Raw genomic sequence first — 17,805 nt, forward strand, 5'->3', positions numbered from 1 at the left:
CAAAACTTTTTTCGTGTCGAGTTGTGCTCCCTTAACCACCTAGAGATGCGTCTGAACCCTTATGAGCCCTTCAGCGCGACCTGAGGGCTGGCCGCCACCCGCGAACCTGCTGACCTTTAATGACCCTCATCGGCCGTGCTCCGGAAGCGCTTGCTCCTCTCCGTTCTGTGTCCCGGAAACGGTTCGTTTCTCTTCCCCGCCCTGGCGCCCTCCAGAAAGCCCCTCCCCCGCGCTGTTCCAGGAGACTCAGGCGGGGGGCCTGGGTTGGGGCGGCTCACACCGCGGCTTTTCAAGGCCCACACCTTTGTTTTTTGTTTTTCCTAAGCACTTTCTGCAAAGGCTGGACCGTGACTTGGGGGCAGCTTTTCCCATCCCCATGTGGCTTTAGGCTGTGTGACCTCGGACAGCATGGGCGATGTCTCTGAGCCTCCTGGGTGTCTCGCCTGCAGAAGGGGGAGGCTCAAAGAGGAGTTAAAAGCTCCATTTTAAAGCTCCTGGGTCCAGTGTCACTGTTGGCTGTGGGTCAGACTCAGGAAGCCCGACCCGGATTGGAAGGGCTCTGGCAATTGTTTTGTAACACCAGAGGCTCCGGAGGCTGAGGCTGGAGGATCTCCAGTTCCAAGCCAGCCTCAGCAGTAGTGAGGCCCTAAGCAGCTCAGGGAGACCCTGTCTCTAAATAAAACACAAAATAGGGCTGGGGACGGGGCTCAGGGGTTGAGTGCGCCCGAGTTCAATCCTGGGTACCAAAAAAAAAAAAAGAAAAAAAAGTTAACAGTGTCCCTGGGTATTTATGTAGGTTCACGGTTGCTAGGGCCTGAGTGTTGGCCTGCCTCCCCAGATGAATGTGTTTAAGTCTCCACACTCACCCAGTGTGATGGTGTTAGGAGGTGGGCCTTGGGGAGGTGGTGAGGTCCAAGGGTGGCGTCCTCATGGACAGGATTAGTGCTCTCACGAGAGGGCCACCCCAAAGCCCTGTTTCTGCCACTGAAAGGCGCACCTGCAACAGGAACGTGGGAGTCCGCAACCTGAAAAAGAGCTGCATCAGGACCAGCCTTCTGAGCTACGGGAATTCACGTCCGTCCTTGTTAAACCGCAGAGTCTAGGGTCCTCTGTCACGGCCACCTGAGTGGACTGAGACGGTGGTGTGGTTTACACTGGTCTGCTGGCACGGAAAGACTGAGGATAGCCCCTATTTCTTTCTTTCTTTTGCAGAAACAGACCCTGGCACGGTGTTGGCAGAAGGCCTGTCCCTGATTGTCTAGAATGCAGGTGGACACCTCTGCACTGCACATCTCGGGTGGACACCGCAAACGTGGCGTCCATCACCTCCAGGAGGGATAAGGGTCCAAGTCCCTGCCAGAGTGTGACCCCACCGACTGTAAGTCTCACTGGGGCACCTGTGTGCTCTGTGACTCTTAAAGTGTGAAACATGTTTGTTTTGCTCTCTGTTCTATCCTCAATCATATTTCCACGCAGTTAGTTAAAAAGTTCGGCTCCCTCACGTAAGGAAGAACGTCGTTCCCATCCGTCTCTGTCGTTGTTTCTGTACCGCGCGTGGCGCTTGGCGCCCGTGTGGAATCAATATGGGTTTCTTTTGAAGGCTGGATCTCCGTCAGTCACCTCTGTGGTCTGAGAATATACTAATTGCCCCTTAAAACCGTTTCTTAAGTCCATGGATTTGCTTATTCTTGCTTCTCTGTTTTCCTTAGTGATTTTGTTTTGAACGGGTGCATTTAGTCATTTATCCTGGAATTGTCAGGCATCTGGGGGGTAGCAGGTCTGCGCTTGCACAGGGCACCCAGAGCTGACAGGAGTTCGGCCTTTATCACCGGGGATGCAGAGTGCAGCTGGGCGCCGGCTCGTGTAATCAGAGCAGCACAGTGTGGTGCTCTTGCAGAGCCTCACACAGGTGCCCTGTGTGCGCACCCTGAGCTACATGGTGGGAAACTCTGGGCTCTGCATCTGTCACTGCTCCCAGCCCATAAATGAGGTGCTGGAGACCGAAGGCTCCCTGGGATCCCTCTCCCGGAACCTCATCCTGCACAGCACAGTTCCACTCTCCACACTCAGAAACAGTCTGGAAATATTCCACGGGAAGTTCCAAGAATCAGTTCTTTGTCAGTTTTCAATTGCTTGTTGCGCTGAGTAGCGTGGTGGTGGTGGTGGTGGTGGTGATGATCTCGTGTCCTGCTCCGTGCTGCTGCTCAGTAGGTGAGCGACGCCTCTGTGCAGTGGATCCACACAGTATACATCACCTGCCCTTCAGTTACTCCGTTGGTTATCGGTTCCGTTGTGGTCGTGTGGCACTGTTGGTATTCAGGTGACATGTGTCTTGCTTGATAATGGCCCTGGGAACGCCAGGTCAGTGATGCAAAGGAGAGGCTGGGGGACAAAACAGGGACTGACCGGTCAACCGTGACCCTGTGTGGCCATGCCGCAGGATATATATAGGAAGAGGCACAGCATGGATGGGGTCAGTCCCGTCTGTGCGTTCAGGTGTGCACTGAGGTTGTTGGAACATAAGTGCTTCTGAACCTGTCGACACACGTGCACCACCCGGATCTGAAGACCAGGCACGGCAAAGGTCTCCCCCTACTGCGGGCATTTCTGTTGTTGTGTTAAATTTCCTCTTTATTGAACCAAGACAGTTGAAATCAGCTGGTGCAGTGGCTCACACCTGCAATCCCAGCAGTTTGGGAGGCTGAGGCAGGAGGATCACGTGGTCCAAGCCAGCCTCAGCCAAAGTGAGGCCCTCAGCAACTCAGTAAGACTCTGCCTCTAGATAAAATACAAAATAGGGCTGGGGATGAGGCTCAGGGGTCGAGTGTTCCCGGGTTCAATCCCCGGTACCCACCCAACCCAGCAAAAGGAACTGAAGTCAGCATACTTCGTGAATATTCCTAACAGCTCAGTTCACAGCAGCCGAGTTGAGAGAGCAGCCGAGGTGTCCGTCAGCAGGCGATGGATGAAGGAAATGTGGTGCACATACACCAGGGAGCGTTACTCAGCCCTGAAGAAGAAGGAGATCTCGACATTTGCTGGTAAATGGAAGGAACCAGACAGCAGCATCGTGCCAAGTGAAATCAGCCCGACTCAGAGAGTCACGAGGCTGCTGCTTTCTCTCTTATGCAGACGATTGAGAGGAAAAGGGAGTTAAAGACGAGGAGTTCCCAAGAAAGCAGCTGGGACAACAGTCGGGTGGAGGTGGTGCATGAAGGAGAGAGGACGGGTGGGACAGGGAAGAACCTGGGGACCAAACAGGCACAATGATGCCGTGTGCGTGTGTGGGTATCACACCCACTTCCACGTCCGTAGCGCACCAGTTAACAAGTCTGTCCATAGATGGCTAACGCCGTTGCTCCGGGCCCAGGAGGAGAGCAGCTCAGGACAAGGCTACAGGAAGCAGAGAGAGCTGTTGTGTAGACACAGGGTTCAGATCCCTGGTAGCCAGGTGGTGGGGGTGAAGCACAAAAGGCGTAACAGGGCCCCGAATGTTTGTCAAAATCCCCGTGAGAGAGCATCTGCGTCCCTCCCTGTGTACGGTGTTGCAGAAGAGCTGCTCTATTGACGTGACGGCCCTCGTCCACCCTTTGTCCACACAGGTAGCCTGAGCCGTGCTCATAATCCAAAGACACATCCCGGGCTGGGGTCGTGGCTCCGGCGTAGAGCGCTTGCCCGGCACGTGTGAGTCTCTGGGTTTGAGTCTCAGCCCTGCATATAAACAAATAAACAAAATAAAGGTGCATCAACACTCAAAAAAAAAAAAAATCCTAAGTGCGGAAACCTTCAGTGAGTCACCTACGTCACTTCAAAGAGAGAGAGAGTAAGGATTTGGGTGGACGGGGGTCCCTTGATATCCCTGGGAGGTTGGTTTCAGGAGGTTCTCAGTTGCCAAAGACCAGCACCTGGCGGAGAGATCGCGGTTGACCTTGGTTATCTGCAGGTTCCATGTCCAAAGACTCGGCCAACCGCAGACAGAAAATGTGCTTTAAAAAACCGAGTTGCATTTAACACGTGCACACTTTTCTCTCTCGTCACAGTTTCCAGAAGGACGCAGTAGAGCAGCTGCTTGCGTAGTGTTTACGTTGTATTGATAACGTCAGTCCAGGGCCTGCTAGGCTCAGCTCTCCCGGGCCCAGAGCCTGCACCCAGCCTGCTTTCCTGGTGGTCTCCCAGAGTGAAGCAGGGCGCTCTTTCTGTGTCAGCACTGTGTCGTTGGCTGCCACGCATCTCACGCCGCCCCAGTTCTTTCTCTGCATTTATAATGGGTGTTCATTTGCACATCTATAATTTTACTGAAGAGTGGTAAGCGTTCTTCGTGAACGAGATGGGTGAGTTTGTGTCTCTGCAGGTGTGAGAGAGTTTGTCTAGGTCTTGGGGAAACAGTGGAAGCAGGCCGCCAGTTAATGAAAGGGCAGCCTTCCCCACTGATGAACGGTGACACCCCTCTTTCTGGTGACCCCTTCCTGGGCGCCGTGCCGTGAAGCAGGTTATTGTGAAGTGGACGTCATTTGCACCAGGCACGGCCCTGTGAAAGGCGATCGCGTTACTGACCAAGGTCCCAAGCGGAAATCAATCACGCCTTCGCGCCTCTCTGCTCACCCGTTAAATAACCTCCGCGGAGCGTCCGGCACAGGAGAAGGACCAGGCCAGCCCTAGAGGAACCCGGAGGCGGGGGACCTGGGAGCCCCGGTCTGTGTCTGCCACACTGTGGCCTTTGGTGCTGTGCCGGTCCTTTTGGGGGTGCGGGCCAGGTCTTGGTTCAGGGTCCATCTGGAGCAGGGGCTGTGTCCCGTCCCTCTTGTGTGTGTGGCAGCATCTTGAGTCGGCAGGAGCACGTGAGTAGTGTGTCTCACTACTCACTAGGAATCTGCAGACGGCAGGATTCAGAGCCCGACTCCAGGACCAGGGACAGTACGCGGTTCCACTGAGTGAAGCGGGGCTCACTGCGCACGGGCGGCTCCGGCCCCAGCGAGTGCTCTGAGTTTCTGTCACGTCTGTCTTTCTCCTTGCTGCTGTTCTGTAGGCACGACATCCCCAAGAGGCGGCGAGTGGCCCTGCATCTTCTTAGCTGATCAGTGGAAAGTGCTTTTGTCCCCGTTTTACCTCCAGAGCTTGGAAAAAGACTCTTGTTAGCTTTGGGTTGCTGTCACCGAACACCCGAGGGGCTCCGTCTAAGAGAGCTGTGTCCTGGCTCAGAGGCTCGGGGCTCTCGGTTGCTGCTTGGTGGGACCCCCTGCTTTGGGGCCCTTGGCGGGGCACGACATCATGGCGGAGCGGGCCTGGTAGAGCAAGCTGCGCACCCTGGTGGTCGGGAAGCAGCGGGGAATGAGCAGGGGTTGCAGTTCCAACATCTCCTGGGGTCACCCCACAGGGCGGGCGACTCCACCCAGGCCTGCCTCTCCAAGGCTCCCCCCCTTCCTACACCCAGGGCTGTGTACCTGGTCTGCAGCACCTGGGCCTTTGGGGCCACTCAGGTAAAGCACAGTACTCTGCTGGGTGTTATCACACGCCCGTCCTTGGCACCGTCGGTGTGACAGCACATCGTGACGCAGTGGTGATCGGAGCCCGTGGTGGGTGCACGTGGGCCCAGCAGACGGGGGTGGATTTGAACAGCGGCATTGCAACGTCCAGCCCAGGTTGGGCCAGGCTGCCCAGGGAGAGGTCCAGCCTCCCGAATCCACACCTGCACCGTGGACTTGACCAGCTGAGTTCAGTGAAAGCCGACCCCCAGCTGTCCTCCCCGGAAACCAGGCCGACGTGCCCTGGCCCTGTTGATAGCAAAGTGCCTTCCACAGGCCCCGCAGGGCGCTCTGATCCAGACACACGGGAACACGGCGGGGGAGTGTGCTGCGTGGGAGGTGAGTGCACGTTAGGCATCTTCAGACGCACAGCCCACGGCCCGTGGCGCACACGCTGCCCGGGACGGAATTGTCATTTGTGTTTTGTGGCTCGTGGGATTTTTGTGGGCCGTGTGGGGTGTGAGAAGAGGTGCCAGACGCGTTCACCCAGTCTGTGAGCGGAAGGCGAGGCTCGTTGCTCTGTGTACATCTCCCTGTAGGAAGCCGTGCACCTTAGACCCTTCCTGAGGATCCCATCTCACACCTAGGGCCAGAGAAGTCGATATTAAGTAAACGTGTTGCACAGCGGGACCAAGAATGATGGTTCTCTTCTACCAAAAGTGTGTCTTAGAGGAGGAGGGAACCCCAAAGTTCTCCCCATCATCTCTCTCCTGAAGGCATCCCGTCTGCAGGGACTTTGAAAAGGAGCATAGTGTTTAATGGACGTCCACTCGGGTGTCTCAGGACCTTTGTTTTTAAACTAGAAGTAAACGTATTGTTTGCAGAAACTTCCAAAAGCACTCCGTACATCTTCACCTTAGTTTCCAGCCCCAACAAACCATCGTAGCCTACACTATGTGGACGCGTTGCCTGTTGGGAAACTAGAAAAAAATGCCTATAAAGGGCCAGACCTCTGAAATGGAAGTCCCAGTGGACTTCCGCGGGTCCCAGGCTGACATGGCGGTAGCTCCCAGACCTCTACTCCTGCCTTGAGTTCTCAGAAAGCTCCTGGTCAGCTGGGGGCTGTTAGAGTCGGATGGTGCTGGGGACAGTAGTTTCTGAATTGTATGGATCTGATTTTTTTTTTTTTTTTTTTTTTTTTTTTGCCTGGGGTTAAAATATTTCCCAGTCCTGATACAATTTAAAATAACGGAAACCCAGAATTTTCTGTCTGGGAGGGAAAGAGGGCAAGGTCAAAGTCACCACCCAGGCTGCCTTTACTACGCGCGGCACCTGTCTCCGGCATTCCTGCCTCCTGTTAGCCCTGCATTCCCGAATTCCCAGGTGGGAGGCCGTCGGAGGCGTGGAGGCGATTAGTTTGAGCAGCAGCCTTTTACCCCAGTGTGTTTTCCTCTGTCCTCAGCTTGAGGGTGTGTGGTCGCGTTCTTAGCGCACTGTACAAGTGCGTCCCATTAGAGAGGTGACCTTCGAGTAGCTGCATTGAAAACTCACTTCCTTCTTAGCAGCTCTGAAAGCCAAACACACCCTGAGTGCACTGTAACTCACCACCTTTCAGAAAGCTCTTTGTCTTCTTGAGGTCGAGTATTTCTGTGTTCACATCTGTATGCTCTAGAAATTATAAAATTTGCCTGTCACCACAGTGACCATACGCTGCCGCTCCCCCTAGCCTGTGGCCCCCGTTTTCCATTCTGAACTAGAACGGCCGGTCGTCGTCGTGCTGTCTTATGCGCAGTATCCAGCCTCTCTGTGTGCACTTTTATTTGCTTCGTATTTTGTGTTGTGGAAAGAGATAAATCGTCGCCTTTATGTTTGTGTGGATCTAACATCGCGTGACGCTGACCGCGTGCCCCTTCTCACCAACTGTTGTCGCCAGCTTTTTCGCTGCTGCGTCTGAAAGGTCTGACCACAACAACTCGAGGAGGAAAAGCGTATTTGTGGGGCTCAGGGTTTCAGAGGTCCCAGTCCACAGGCTCCGTTCCTGGGGACCCAAGGTGAGGCCACCGTGGCGGACGAGTGTGGCGGAGGGAAGCAGCTCACACGATGATCAGGAAGCAGAGAGGGGTCTCCACTTGCCAGATACAAAGACAGACCCCAAAGCCGCCACCCAGGGCCCACCTCCTGCAGCGACACCCCACCCCTTCAGGGTGACGCTGGTTTTAAAGGCAAGTTTCAGAGCATTGAGCTGGGGCGTGGGGTCAGCCGAGCAGCCGTGGGCTGTGCAGGCCACACAGGGGTGTGCACGTGGCTCCCGCCAGACAGCGAGGGTGTATGCAGAGGGAGCTTCGGTCACCTCTTGATCCAACCCCCTTGATCCAGACGAGGCTTCCTTGCTCCTGTTGTTTCCCGGGAGCACGGGTGACGTCCCTTACCACAGGTGTCTCAGGGGTGCTTGAAGCAGGGTGTTTCAGATCTCAGACTTTTTGGAAGTTTGGGGAAGGTTTGCACGTTCGCAGTGAGATGTATAACAAGGAGACCTAGTGTGTGCCCTTACCCGATGCGTCCTGTTCTTCTGCCAGCTGATGATGGACCGTTTTGAAGCTGGATTGGCAGAGGTGGCGAGCACTGCGTGTTGTGATGAAAGGTAACGGTCATGCCCAGCCTCCGTGAGCACAGCTGGGCGCCAGCCTCTCTCCTGCCATGTTACGTTCATCACCCGGCTTCACGGTGAACATCCAGGGGAGGTAAGAGCCCAGCCTCAGGGGCGCCCAGGTGCCTTCCCGGGTGGGCTGGGCATGCAGGTGCAGAGCCAGGAAGGACATGCAGGTGCAGTCAGAGCTCAGAGCTGCCCTCTGAACCTTGGCAGTAGCAGGCAGCAAACGCAAGCTGGTCCCACTACGTGCAATGTGGAGAAACTGTCATCGATGTCATCGTGGCCCGTGCCTTCCCTCACGTTATCCAGTGAGTGTTCTCAAAGAATCGAGAACAATTCTGCTTCTTGATTCCCCCTCCTGTTCCCCTCAAGCAACTCAGTTATGATGATACTAGCAATTACGGGCGGCAGAGTCCAGCAGTGTTTGCCCTCAGTTAACGAGTGGCTTTGGGAAGAGTGGTAGTGTGTCCTCCAAGATGACGTGCATAATCCCACCCAAATCCACCCCAGGTGCGTCTGACTCGCCTCTAGGGGCTGGGGGCTGTCTCCAGTCTGCCCCCTGCCGGCCCATGAGTCAGCCGTGGCAAGTCACTGACCCGGAGCTGATCCCCAGGATAGGAAGAGGGTCTCGGGGCCAGGCGGGCCTCGTCCTTCCACCTAGTCCTTCCCCAGCAGCTTGCCACCCTCCAGGTCGGCTCCACCGAAGGGGAACCGAGCAGTTTTGTGCACACTTCATGGGAGGGCTGCTTTGCCTTCGGTGGGTCAGAGTGTCAGTACGAGGTGAGTAGTGGCCAGGAGACAATCCAACCCGCACCAGGGCTGGCCGCCCGCTCCCTCTTGCCGCTCACGGACCGTTATCTTGACTCTTGAGATCAGATACTCACTGATTTCAAAGAGAGATGCGTTCGGTTCTGCTGTAATGGAAATCCGGTGGTCACGGAGGAGAGCTGCCTGTTCAGTGTTTTTGATTTCCATTTCTGTTTACCACGTTCACGGGATCACCAGATAGCCGTCCTTCTGTTCAGCGCGTTTCGAAGATTTTTATTTAAGTGAAGAGAATCGGATTGGGAAAGAGCATAAAAGTCCTGAAGGCTCATTGTCTGGCATCGGTGTTGTGCGGTAATCAGCCTCGGTGCCTGTTAGTTGGCTCCCAAGTCAGAGCTCCTGCGTGGGAATCTGCAGGTCAAGCACGTGGCGCCTCTGTGTGCAATACGTCTGACGACGCTCCACGGTCAGGAATATCCAAAAAGAACAGACGGAAATAAAACGTAGGTGAATCCTTGTGAAAAAGAATTTATGAAAGGAACATGGGTGCTACAGCTGTATTTGTACACGTGAAAACACACACACACACACACACACACTCAATGGGGGGCATTTACTTTATGAAAACAAGTGTAAGTTCTTTCTGTTCCTGTTGGAGTTTAGTTTAGATTTAAGAAGCGAAATATCTTCCTCAATTTTCAAAGACGTGGGTGCATCAGAGAAATCTTAAAGGACACAAAACGTCGACTAGCCCTGAAAACGACACAGATGAGGCGTCTCCACGCCCACGGGGAAGCGTATTTTGTGATTTTCATTGTGGAAATCTCTTTCCCAGATTTTGCCCTGAAGCCTTCCGTCCGGTGTTGCGGGTAGAAGATACGATCTGACCAGAGAAGCGCCACTAACTGACGCGCCACTTCCATGGTCAGCGATCTCATGCCATTGATTACATGCAGTGGATTTTGCGTCCAGGCATCTTGTCTATCACCCAGATTTACGGGTAGCATTTCAGGAGATAATTGTGAACGAAAAGGGGCCAGTGATTGCATGAGATATTCTTGTCTGAGTATTTACGATGTTTTTCACCTCCCAAATGATTTCTTACCTCCTGCTAACAACCGGCCGAGTTGGAATTGGTGTCTCACTAAATCATGACGTTCCAGGAGCCTTTGTGCCGGCAGTATTAATTGTCGGAATGACATGGCTGCTATAAAGCGAGGTATTTTCAAACACCCTGTCGGAACTTTCAGGCAGGTGGTTTTCGGGCCAGGAGCTTCAGTATCGGCTCCCTGGTCCGAGGAGGTGGGTGCTGGGTGGTATTTCTCAGAGAACTGGTCCACAGCGCTCTGCGCGCTGCTTTTTCTTACCTCTGGGTATCCACGGAGCTGGGTGTGTCCTAGAGAAGCACGTGGTCACATGTGGGGGCCGTAGTCCAGGGAGATGGTGACCAGCCCCTCAGTCGGGGTGTGTGAGTCTCCTGTGGAAGGTGGACCAGGGCCACGAGAGACCCCACCAGCCAGTCCCTGGGGTCAGGCACCAGGTAGAGACCATGGGACTGGTGGGCTGAATAGTGGCCCGGGGATTTCCAGTGTGGACGGCGGGAAGAGCTGACCAGGCACACTAATTGGGACCGTATCACAGTCCCAGGAGAAGGGCAGGCTCCTTGGGAATTGGCTCGTGGGTTTAAAGGTGTTTGGTGGAATGTCTTACAGAGAAGCGACTGCGCCCACCTCACGTCCTTGGGGTCTTTCTGTCTAGATAGGTCACATCCCAAGGATTTGGCCTAGAGGCTGGCATGCAGCAGGTGCTCAGTGAATACTTATGGGTCGAGACCAGCTTGTCTGTGCCGCTTGCTGATTGAGGACCTGGCACCCAGAACCCTTCAGCCGCAAGAGGCCGCGTGAGTCAGAGCAGGTTGGAATAGGATGACTGACAGCCCGAGGGCGGCTGGAACCTTCAAGGGCAGTGCTTTGTCAAAAGCCGAACGAACACGCGTGGATTTCAGAATTCAGGTACGGTTATTTAAATCCGCTCAATATCCGTGTGTATAAACGTGTGTGTGTGTTTAGTTCATTTTAAAATACCCCATTAGCATTCGTTTTGGTACTTTTACACGTGTACACACACTCGGACCACAAGTTTCATTGTCCTGGCTTGAGGTGGATGAGCATTTGTCCTCCCTGGTTCATGCAGACCGCGGGTTTAAAATTCAGGTCCTCCTGCCTATGGCTGTGTGCCTTAGGAGACTTACTCACCCTCTCTGTGCCTCACGTTCGTAATCTATACATTGTGGGCGACGATTCCAGCCAAATTACAGAAAGTCCATAAGGCTAAACAAGTTAACAGGTATGAGAAGCTTGAGATACGATTTGTCTTTTATTTAAATGTGTTTTTTTGCTGGGGATCTAGCTCAGTTGGTAGAGTGCTTGTTTCGCATGCACAAGGCCCTGGGTTCAATCCCCAGCACCACCAAAAAAAAAAAAAAATTGTTTTTTAGTTATTGATGGACCTTTATTTTATTCATTTCTTTATATGTGGTGCTGAGACTCGAACCCAGTGCCTCATGCATGCCAGGCAAGTGCTCCACCACTGAGCCCAGCCCCAGGTCTGTTTTAATTATCATTATCATCGAAACGGTGACAAGATGACTGTTAAGACCCGAGCAGTGGATCAGACTTATATTTCATGTTGTCTACTTAGCATGAAGCTCTTTGATTATTTTCAGAATATTCAACATTGACGGGTATGAGTGACCGCAGCGAGGACAAAGTGAAATGGCTAAGGTGGAAAGGCAGTAACTGAGACCCCTTTTCTTCCTGTACATAAAACAGAGGCCCTGAAGAAGTCGAGTTCCCTGGGACTGAATACGTCTTAGAATTCGAATGCATTTTTCGTGCAATTTGCACATCTGGCAATATTAAAATATTCGTGTCTCTGAGCTGACGTGGCATGACAGAGTCAGTTTGCACAGCCAAGCTGGCGCGAGTGGAGCGTGGTCTGTGATCACTGTCTGTTCCAAAGCTTATGTCACCGGCCCTCTGGCGGAAAGACCGACAGGCCAGCAGGTCTCATAGCTCGGGAGGAGTTTCCAAGTCAGTGAACTCGTGGGAAACGAAGAGGCGACGCAGTCTGCGACGGGTAGGCCACGGGAGATTCTCCTTCTGCTCTACATCCAGGTGTCTGAGTGCGAGACCAGCTTCCCCACGCTTTACTGTCCTGGGGTTTCCCTAGTGGGTAGGGCACGACCCCCTGCCCTTGCCAGGGTTGCCCGGAGGGGACGGGTGTTGCATGCTGTGGCTTTGCACATGGAGTCTGGTCCAGTGGCAGACATGCCAGGGACCGCCAGAGTTGACCATGGCCGTGTCTGGGGGTGTCCGTGTTCACCAAGGGTCTTATTTTAACGCTCTTCCTGTTGGGTTATTTTATTTGAGACGGCACGGAAGGAAGGTACAGGTTAGTTCAGGGGGTTTTCTTACAATCCAGCTTGGGTATTTAAAGGGCTGTGCGTCCCGCACAGAAAGTGGCTTAGTGCGTTTGGGCGGCTGTTAAAATTGTGAGGTGCCGTTCTCATGCCCCAATCAGCTCCAAAGGCCACGCCTCCTAATGCCGTCACTTTGGGGTTTCAACCTAGTGTGTTTGGGGGGACAGACTGCAGTAAGTGGGGGTTATTATGCTGGTTGTGATCAAGTGGTGGAGATTATGGCAGTGGAAGGAGGGGGAAGAGATGGAGGAAGAGCCACACCGGTGCTGAGAGGCGGTGGTGCTACGGTGGATGTTCACTGGGCTCGTCCCGAGAGCCCCGTGGACTATGTCGGAAACACCGTGAGGCAGCTATTAACGTTATCCCAGTTTTAGAGGGTGATGTTTGGGAGCTGGCGTGACTCGTCTGTGGAGTTCATAAACGCCCGCCGTGAAGGTCAAACCCAGGTAGCAGGAGGGCCCGCACCTGCTCTCCCCTGTCACCGTTGAGACTCAGGACAAGGGCGCGGTGCTGCTTCTGCTTTTTGATTAACTTCAAATGATGCATCGAATCTTTCTAAGCCACAGTCTCCTCTCCTAGGAGGAGTCGACAGTCGCAGCCGGCGGAGCTTAGTTATTGGGTCGATGTGGGGATAAACAGTACAATCCAAGGGCGACGTTGTTGATGAAGCGCTGTGAGCTCTTCAGGACGATGGCTGTGTCGGTGTTTAACACTTGAGCCGGTCGGGTTTCAGGTAATCAGCGTGGAAAGAGACAGGTTCTGCGGACTCACACTTTTAGACGCTTCCGTCCATGATCTCTCGGTCCCCTGCTTTGGGTCTGAGAAGGCCTGTCACCGCAGGGAGCAGATGGGGGAGCAGACCTCGTCTCAGCTCAGGGTGGCCGGGAACTGAGAGTGTGCTCTGGGGTCCCACAGTCTCCTTCAGGGACCCGTCCCCAGGGCGGGAGCTTCTCCCACTAGGCCTCTCGGAGGTCCCCCTCCCCCACCAACAGCACCACGTCGAGGACCTTTAACGCAGGGACCTTTGGTGGGCACGGAAGATCCGCCATATTGCAGCCGTGGTGTGCGGTGACACAACAGTGACACCAGCAAGTGCCACCGGAGCATCCTCTAGAATCATACTCCCCCAAGCTGGGAGCTGGGAAGGCACGGGTGGCCCCCGCCCAGCTGTGTGTTTGCATGTCTTGCGGGGAGCAGCTGAAAACTGTTGATGCCTAAGACCCCGCCTCGTCAGGAATCGGGTTCCCTTGGTCTGGGGTAGCACCTCGAACATGCGTGAATGTGTGTGATAGAGTCACACGTGCGTGTGTGTGTGTGTGTGTGTGTGCGCGTGCAGGTAACGTGTGTGCTTATGAGTGTGGGCGCCGCACTCTCCCAGGATGACGCAGTGTGTTCTCGGGGGGAAGTGCTGTTCTCTGGCAGCCAGGGGGCCGTCTGTTGGCTCTGGCGGGTCCAGTGGACACCCTTCTGCTGCTCAGGATCCCGTTTCACGAGGGCACCCCCTTTTCTTTGGTGTCGCGGTTCAGATGATAAGTTGCCCAGTCCCCTTGCTGATAGAGAGCGGCTCTTTGCCTTGTGAAAAGGCAGAGTGTCTGACCGGGGCTCTCCGGGTCTCGGCCTGGACTCCTGTGACCGCCCCTCGGCCGCGCTGGGTGTCACTTACAGACGCTTGAGAGAACACAACTGCCCCGTTTTTGTACAAGAGAACCGTGCTGGGTTCCCATGTCACCCAACTGCGTCTGGCCACGCAGAGGCCCCGCCTGGCCCCCCGGGAGGAGGAGGAGGTCTGGCCGTCTGGACAGCGGTGCCTGCGGCCTCCTCGACCTTCCCGTGAGACCTGACAGTTGTTGGGTTCAGGAAGCAGGTCCCAGCTCCATCGCCGTCTCCGCGCTGCTTTCCTGAACGTGGTGCGTGCCGTCACGGAGCTCGGTGGCCGAGGCGTTGTGACCTGGCTGCTGATGACGTTCAGCCAAACTTCTAACCCAGGATTCCGAAGAGCTGTGACCTTCCGCTCCTCTGGCCGGCGCGGGGACAGTGCTGGCTAGGCTCTCCCCGGGATGTCGAGCTTCCCCTTGTCTCTGTGCTGTGCTGGGGATGACACTCAGGGCTTCTGTGCTCTGCCCCTGAGCTGCACCCAGCCCCGCGGGCTCAGTTTTGATTTGGGGATCTGGGGCAGCCTGGCCCAGAATAGTACCAGAAGAACGCAGGCGGTTCCACCCGGGCGTGTTGGTTTACGAGGCCTCACAGGACGTCTGTGGGTGTGAGCGTATTTCTAAGATGTAGGAAGGATTCCTTTTCACCATTGGTTATTGACAGACTCTGGATCTTAAATATCCCCCAGGCTGGCCTGGTGGCCCACGCCTGTCATCCCGGAGGCTCGGGAGGCTGAGGCAGGAGGATCACGAGTTCAAAGCCAGCCTCAGCAATGGTGAGATGCTAAGCAGCTCCGTGAGACCCTGTCTCTAAATAAATGCAACATAGGGCTGGGGATGGGGCTCAGTGGTTGAGTGCCGCTGAGTTCAGTTCCTGGTAAACCACGCCCCCCCCAAACATATCATCCAAAGCGCATGTGTTCAGTCTTGGTCCCAGGGTGTCACAGTTGGGAAATGGTGGAACTCCAGGGGGAGTGGCCTAGTGGGAGGTCTTTAGATCATTGGGGATGTGCCCTTGAAGGGGATTGTGGGACCCCAGTCTCCTCTTCTTTCCTTCTTCCCATTCCCTGGCCATGCGGTGTTTATCTTTTTGTCTGGGAGGCATCCCCCGTGCTCTCCTGCCTGACTGCAGGCCTGAATACACAACCAGCCATGGATGGGAACCCCCGAACCTGTGAGCCCACAGTGAACGTTTTCCGCTTGCAAATTGATCATCTCAGGCGTCTGTGACCGTAACAAAGCCCATGAACCTCAGGCGGGTTGTTCAGCATGAGCCAGTCAGAAACGAAGGTCTCCAGAAACAGAGACGTGCGTCCAGATCCACCAGAGTAAACCAAGCACAGCAAAGGTTCATGCCACCCAGCACCCATAAGTGGCCTTGCCTGCTGGTGGAACCCAGGGTCTGCGTCCCCACCGGAAAGTCCAGCTCCGAGCCTTGCAGGACACTATAGAGTGTTTGCCGGTCTGGCTCAGAGCTGTTGAGGCGGAACCTCAGAGGTTGGCCCTGGAGGGTGGAGGGGGTACTAGAAGTCTCCGAGAGCCTTTGCAGACTGCACCGAGACCCTCTGGTGCTCAGAACTGCGGCACCCTAGGGTGATGGGGGCCTCTTATGGCCATGAAGCGGCTTCTCTAACCCACGGGAAGCTGGTTATTTGCTATGGGACTCCTGTGCTCTTAGGGTTACCTGCTTTAACAAAGGAAGGCCCGCACATTTCCCTGGACCCTGAGGAATGGGACAGCCCTGAAACAGACGTGGAGTGCCCTTCAGGCGTCCCCGATCCTCGCAGCTCCTGCTGGAGCCTGTCTTCTGCCTCCGCACAGCTCCGTTCCTCAGGCGTGATCCGGAGCACATGGTGCTGGATGATTTGTTGGCACGTCTGCCCTGTTACTAGGCTGAGAGCAGAAAGCAGGGCAGACTTGGGTGGGCATGTTCTTCACGGGGCAGGAGGATGCTTTTCTTGTGCTACCCAGCAGCCTCTGCTCTCCGAGTGTGTGCTGCAGAGAGTATAAACCACCTGGCTGAGTTCTGTGGTGCCTATCCATAAAATGCCAGATGGCCCCGAGACGCCCGGTTGGCGTATTAATCAAGAGCCATGTCATGCACACAGCAGCGCAGGGCTCAGATTGATAAAGTTATGCAATTATCGCGGGAGTAGGGAAGTTTTATAACCACCCCGTCCCCGCGCCTCCACAATTTGTAATGTTTACGGACGGCTTTGGGGATCTTTCTCCAAGGATAAATCAATCCCTTTAATCTTGTTACCGTCTATACATCACGGAGGTGTTTCGCTCGGGCCTTTGCTGGTTTACAAGATGATTGGAACGCGTCCTTTTGGCAGCCAAACCAGCATAGGACAGAGAAGTCTGCCAGGAGCCGCCGCGAGTCCCCGGAGCCCACCAGACAGGCCGCTCTGCAGCCCCCAGCCCACCAACATTTTTTTTTTTAATTTTTATTTTTTAGACCAATGGGGACTGTGTTGCTCCCCACAACAGAATTTTGGAGAGGTATTTGTTACGGCAACAGAGAGCTCACTTACAGGGGCCTGTTGTTCCAGAAAGACCCAATTAGGAATGCAGATCTCAAAAACTGGGAAGGCCTGCAAAGGGGCCTGACGCATCTTCCTGGCCTTTGTCCTTTCTTGTTCCCGCTCTGCTTGAGGAAGGACAGTGGATGTTTAAAGCCCTGCATCATCCCTTTTGAAGACAATCCTGTGAATGATGCATACCCTACAACTTACAGATAAAGGAGACGATTCCACGTGCCTTGGGTAAAAGTGATCGTGGTTCTGTGTTTCCAAGAAACGGGAGAGATGTCAAATTGCAATCAGCTTGGACAGCAGTGTTCGTTTTAACCCAGGCACCAGTGGAAGAATAATTATCGAATATGTTCGTCCCATTATTTCCCGTTCTTCTGACTCACAGTTTTTAATGATAAAAAAAAAAAAAATGCTGTATTTTAAAAGGAGGTGGCTGTGTCTTTGTCCGGTTTTCATTTTCAGGACAGGTATTTCTCAGATGACAAAAAAAAAAAAAAAAAAGAGAAAAGCATACATCTTGGCTTTTGCACAAGCAGTGGAATTACACTCAGCAGGAATACGTCTTTCCTTCCCTCCAGCGGACCCTGTGTAGCCGCGATAGGATCAAGTCCAGATTTGAAAAGGAGAAGGACATCAGCATGTTGTTGAGTTAATTTGCGCAGGTGTGCCCGTTACACCTTCCCGCGGCGGAGGTGATGGCCCTTTGTGCATTGCGGAGGTCAGAGTCGCATTGTTCTTTCCTGCCTCTGCGTGGGGCGGGTTGCAGTCTGTCTCAAATTGAAGATGTCCCAGGTGAAAATCCTAGCAGCAGATCACCTGTGGAACCTCCCAGCGTAGCAGCGCAGTCCACCTGGACTGCCTGGGTCTCCCTTAGTGACCGCATCGTGGCCGCCTGGGGGCAGAGGAGGGTACCACCTGTCACTCATTCGCCTGGGAAAAGAGGCAGATTCAAGATCCCAGGCCGGGCCTCTGCTGAGCGCGTTTGGCTTTGCACCGCCGTAGAGTCCACACGCTGTAGCTGGAATCGTCTAGAACGTGGCCCATCTGCTGTCCAGAGGCGGGCTCCGTGGGCCGGCTTGCTGTGCTCACTGCAGGATTCCAGACAGCTCGACACGTGGGCTGCAGTGTGTGGTGACGCTCCCGGGCTCTTGGTTTGTCTGTGCAAATGGACAGGAATGGACATCCCTGCCTCTTGAGATCAGAGCGTGTAAGATGTCACTCGTACCCACCCTGCACGCGGGGTGGCAGCTGCTGTGGG

At 54.5% G+C, this 17,805-nt stretch overlaps 1 protein-coding gene and 1 long non-coding RNA gene across 20 annotated transcripts in view; one reads left to right on the top strand and one right to left on the bottom strand.

Annotated features, from left to right (window-relative positions):
- The window catches only part of Pnpla4 (patatin like domain 4, phospholipase and triacylglycerol lipase), a 51,947-nt gene extending 51,739 nt beyond the window's left edge, over positions 1-208 (bottom strand). For 2 of the 5 annotated variants that reach the window (XM_040286906.2, XM_040286905.2), the window contains exon 1: positions 115-208. In XM_040286906.2, coding sequence (XP_040142840.2) covers positions 115-130 — 16 coding nt within the window. In that variant the 5' untranslated portion in view covers positions 131-208. The remainder of the gene's footprint in view (positions 1-114) is intronic. The other 3 variants (XM_013363019.4, XM_005335527.5, XM_078035853.1) reach the window with 3 other exon arrangements.
- On the top strand, positions 42-17,055 carry LOC110599147 (uncharacterized). Of its 15 annotated transcripts, none has more exons than XR_013432502.1 (9): positions 42-181; positions 1,213-1,378; positions 8,039-8,203; positions 8,326-8,420; positions 8,623-9,380; positions 9,713-10,096; positions 10,636-10,889; positions 11,709-12,015; positions 12,938-17,055. It is a non-coding gene; the product is annotated as an uncharacterized LOC110599147 (long non-coding RNA). The 15 variants fall into 15 exon arrangements; XR_013432511.1 differs by having other exon boundaries at positions 8,788-9,380; XR_013432506.1 differs by having other exon boundaries at positions 8,329-8,420.
- Positions 17,056-17,805: the final 750 nt, after the last annotated feature.

The sequence above is a fragment of the Ictidomys tridecemlineatus genome, unplaced genomic scaffold (assembly GCF_052094955.1).
Source record: "Ictidomys tridecemlineatus isolate mIctTri1 unplaced genomic scaffold, mIctTri1.hap1 Scaffold_1117, whole genome shotgun sequence".
Taxonomy (NCBI): Eukaryota; Metazoa; Chordata; class Mammalia; order Rodentia; family Sciuridae; genus Ictidomys; species Ictidomys tridecemlineatus.